Source organism: Pocillopora verrucosa, chromosome 10, assembly GCF_036669915.1.
Source record: "Pocillopora verrucosa isolate sample1 chromosome 10, ASM3666991v2, whole genome shotgun sequence".
NCBI lineage: Eukaryota > Metazoa > Cnidaria > Anthozoa > Scleractinia > Pocilloporidae > Pocillopora > Pocillopora verrucosa.
The window spans coordinates 4,961,691-4,966,007 of record NC_089321.1 but is presented as its reverse complement, the minus strand read 5'-3'; the positions used below and the strand labels follow the sequence as shown (position 1 = coordinate 4,966,007).

At 39.2% G+C, this 4,317-nt stretch overlaps 1 protein-coding gene across 2 annotated transcripts; it reads right to left on the bottom strand.

Annotated features, from left to right (window-relative positions):
* Positions 1 to 225: 225 nt before the first annotated feature.
* Positions 226 to 4,311, bottom strand: LOC136283884 (sacsin-like). 2 transcript variants are annotated; one of them, XR_010718984.1, is made up of 4 exons: positions 3,858 to 4,311; positions 2,076 to 2,355; positions 908 to 969; positions 226 to 281 (listed from the first exon to the last, which is right to left on the bottom strand). XR_010718984.1 is itself a non-coding variant. In XM_066173419.1 (3 exons), the coding sequence occupies exons 1-2, from the start codon at positions 4,203 to 4,205 to the stop codon at positions 2,077 to 2,079; spliced, it is 627 nt and encodes a 208-aa protein (XP_066029516.1). In that variant the 5' UTR covers positions 4,206 to 4,311; the 3' UTR covers positions 564 to 1,295; position 2,076. The 2 variants fall into 2 exon arrangements, 1 of the variants encoding a protein (XP_066029516.1); XM_066173419.1 differs by lacking the exon at positions 226 to 281 and having other exon boundaries at positions 564 to 1,295.
* Positions 4,312 to 4,317: the final 6 nt, after the last annotated feature.

The following is a 4,317-nucleotide window of genomic DNA, read 5'->3' as shown; positions in this document are numbered from 1 at the left end:
TACTATTCTGTTTTCCTCTTTCAAGCTGGAACACAAATAATCCTCCATCTACTGTGGCTATAACGTGTATTTTGAGTGAGCTCCGATCTCTGAACTATTTGAATAAGGGAACGAAATTCGTTCATCTACAAAACAAAACAAAATAAATAAAAAAACAAACTAATGCACGCGCACACACGACAAAATTCCACCTTCGAATAGCCTACGTTTAGCCATACTCTTCTCCACTTCAAAGGGAAACGGAGGCGAGGGAACGTCTATCCAGACCTGACATCACTCGTCTGCAAAAAAAAATATGTATTGACTTTGTATTGGTTAACATTTCGTTCGATACTTTCGTGAATTCTGTTTAATTGGCTAGACTTAATATTTTCTTTCATACAAACAAACAAGATGGCTAACGGAGCGTCTTCATGGCCTACTCTAAGGACAGCAGCTATCGACGATGGGATTTCAAAGCAAGTTCCCTCGCCTCCGTTTCACCTTGAGGGGGAGGGGGAGGGTACGGCTACACGTAGGCTACCCTTGAGTAAAACCAGATCATAATGTCAAAACATGCCAATCATAACTCTTTATTATCAGTTTTACAGTTTTCACATGTCTCCTTTGACAAGGTATATTTGCAAGGAGTAAGTGTACTGTTCATGCTATAAAATGTTACTAATTCTACTGTAACATCGCTGATCATAGATGAACCTGGATCCATGAGAAAATTTAAAAAACATCACTGGATTCTCAACTGAATTATTGCTTAAAATGTAAGAAAGTTCAATCCAATAGATAGATCCAATAGAATAGACTGGCTTATGTTTAAACATAACTCAAGGAGCCATTAAATTAAGACTGATACGAAGCCGGATAACGTAAAAATTTAACAAAAACCACACATAAGGAAAATTCCGCTTACTGATCTGGAAAGACTAGCTTGTTACCAATGGTATTCTAAAATCACCAATAATTCCATCCTTCCTAAACAATTAATAAAACCAAAAATTAACCGGATTTTGATATTAGGCCGAGAAAACTGATACCGAAACTACTACGCTGAAACTACAATGAAATATACCAATAATCAAATGTCTTTGCAGTTCGTTTCCTCAATCATTTAAGCGTAGTTATATATCCTTTCAGCCTAGTTTTGTAGGACATCGATAGAACATAGCAACTATTGTAATACAAGCATGACTAATAACTATCGTCTTAATCTAAGCCAAAGCATCTAAGCACACTCTAAAGTCTCTTTTTGCAAACATTTCTGTAATTGGTGCCACACCAGGATGAAAGAGTAGCTCCTCCTGCAATGAAATACAATAGTTAAAAAAAGACTTAAAAGACAGAGCAAAGGTGTGCACCAATTTATGAAATTTTAGTACACTTTTTTTAACGATTAGAAATCAGTTAAAATTCGTAACTTACTGAGAATTAATTTATGCTTATATGATCGTATCGTCTAACTTCTGATCATCGACAATATCATTACGACCCAAAATTACCGACAGATTGACTGACCTGCGGTACCTGAGTCTCACAGCCTACAACATCGCGGCAAAACAGACCAACCAGTACACATGAACCCACTTTATAACCCCCTCCCTTTCCTCCCCTTCCCCTCCCCCCTTAACAACAACTCTTCACTCCAGTGATGATGACTTTCGCTCAGGTTGTTGAAACATCAGTCACTGCTACCGACAATAGTCCTTCTAAGGACTACTCTCACCCGGACGATTTGACTACATTATAAAATACACGATACATAACTTCTGGGTTCAATCTGTTGAGTGTAATGTATACATAGTCTATCCTTACGGTATAGTGCTCGATGCGTTCGCAGAGCGGGGTATATCTGAAAGTTGGACAAATCAGTAAGACATAACTTTTCTGTGACTCTGAGTTTCACGCTTACGCGATCATCAGACATATTAAAAATCTGTCTGAGATGTATGTATATATATATACATAACTAACTGCAGACAGTACTGTTTCGGCCTTCTGGGCCTCATCATTTTCTTTTTTTGCGCTCTAACAGCAGAAACCACCCAAAGAAATCATCAACTCTGCCACATCAGTGCACGCACCTTACTGGACTTTGTCCCTCACATTATCAAGTATCCTGGTGGCTAATTGCACTGCCTGACGGGCCATTTCGCGATTGTAAATGTCGCTTGGTATACGAGGACAGCAAACTTGGTCCGGGTAGCGCATGCGTGTTGAGTCACCCAGGAGAGACTCAAGATTACTGGACAGCGAAGTCAGATTTGAATCTTTCAGCGTGAGGGAATTTTGCACCAGGTTGTGAACATTGGTTTTATTAGAATCTACAGAATATTGGGCAGCTTTTAATGCTTTCTCTGCAGCCTGAAAAAAATAAAATAACTGCTACAACTACATTCCTTATTATATTATTATAAATACATAATAAAAACTTACCTGTCGTATTTCTAAAACCATTTTAAAAGCGCGTTCGATCCTATTAAAAAAAAAAAACAAGAAAACCTGGGGGAAATTTCAAACTATTAATCGCTTTTCTTTGATTTAAAAAGAGTCAAGGAACAATACTGAAAACACTTTGAGTAAAAATTTATAGCAGAAATTTGGATAACTAACTTATAACTTCAGTCAATACAGTTATTGCTTCTACCTATAATTCCCCAAATACGGGTCGCTCTAGCCAGACGTGACAAAATTGTTGACCATTCAAAGAACGTGCATTTTCCTAATAATCTGGATTTTTATGTAGATATTTTCAAACCTCACATCTCAATATTTTTCTTCATGTTCATGAGACGGAGAGGAATGAACTTCAGTTTGTGGTAATATCTTGCTTATGTCACATGTACACCGTCTGTGATTAATCTCGTTGTGTTTTGTGTTTCTGTTCCTTCCTCCTTCCCAAACTCATTGCGTATGCAATTGCTGCGAAACACCAATTAAGAGGAAAGCCAAAGCACGCCCGAAAGCAGCCTCGCAGGAACCTATTCCACCCCTCCAATATCAACACAGAATCAATAGAAGTATCCATTAAGGAACTTTTCTTCACAGTATTCAACTAGTTGTTAAACAATTGAACATTAAAACTCTTGCTTGTATTGAACTGTTGATCGTGTTTTATGGATTATGTTTAGCGTCATCCATTTTTGCTAGAAAACTAGATGAAGTCATGGCTATTAATTTAGCCTCAGTGAGCGGCCTTTTTGCGTCATTCAAGTGCCAAACGTCCAATCTAATGAAAACAGTAGGTAATTTAGTGTTAAAAACTGAGTTGAAAACGTAAATTAGCCACCGTAAAGGGTAAAAAAGCTGACGTTTCGAGCGTTAGCCATTCGCCATCGCTCTGACGAAGGGCTAACGCTCGAAACGTCAGCTTTTTTACCCTTTACGGTGGCTAATTTACGTTTTCAACCCAGTTCTTAACACTAAATTACCTGCTATACTCTCCCACCGACGCAGCACCACAGTTTCTTTAGAAACTTACCCCTTTATATAATGAAAACAGTACTTTGTTTTTAAATTGATCGACCCTTTTCGTGGCAATGCATACATTTATACCTAGGTTTGATTAGTAAATTTGGTCGAAAAACGTTGTTATCAGTTTTAAGAAGGCTGATGTTTCTTTCGTTTTGTATTTTTTACTTTTATCGCTTCTCTTTTGGTTGTCGTTGTTAGGGAGCGACCACTAAGAGCTTATCACTTTTGCAATTACATGTGCTACTTTGGTTTAAAATCAGGGACAGCTTGTGCCATTTTTCCCACTTTCAAATTTCATTAACCAAGACAGTAATGTGAATGCTATATCCAAGTGGTCCGGAGAGTTTGTATTTTCAACTCGTCAATAAGATTCTTATGAGCAAAATTCTCACCTGGTGGCATTTGAAGCAAGCCCACACGTACGACGGTTTTGCAGTATCAATGTCGTTATCGGCAGCGGCTAAGTCAGCCTCAGCCTGTCTGAACCAGCGCCGTGCCTCTGCTGGCTGGGGATTTGTATCACAGAAGCTGGGAGGAACATACCATGAATTACGAGTCCAAGACCCACGGTGCCTGGCAAAGCTCTCACTGTACTCTTGACGATCTGAATTATATCGCCTTGCGCGCCTTCCCCAGACGTTGAAGAAGGCACCATAGGACCCCTGGTAAGTCCAGCCAGGTGGGGTGCATCCCTCACGTCTCCGAGACTCTCCCCTCTCTAGTCTTTCAATTTCACTCATTATATGTTGAAAAACCTCTGTGCACAGAGCTTCGTTTCCCGGATTCTTGTCTGGATGCCACTGTAGGATTAAGCGCTTGAAAACCTGTTTCTTCACATCTTCCGATAGTCTC

What these genes read in the sequence shown, in the direction of transcription:
- LOC136283884 (XM_066173419.1), bottom strand. Translation starts at nt 4,205, where the DNA reads ATGAGTGAAATTGAAAGACTAGAGAGGGGAGAGTCTCGGAGACGTGAG. An exon ending in CTTGCTTCAAATGCCACCAG is followed by an intron (nt 2,356 to 3,857) that starts GTGAGAATTTTG and finishes TATTTTTTTCAG; the next exon opens with GCTGCAGAGAAAGCATTAAA.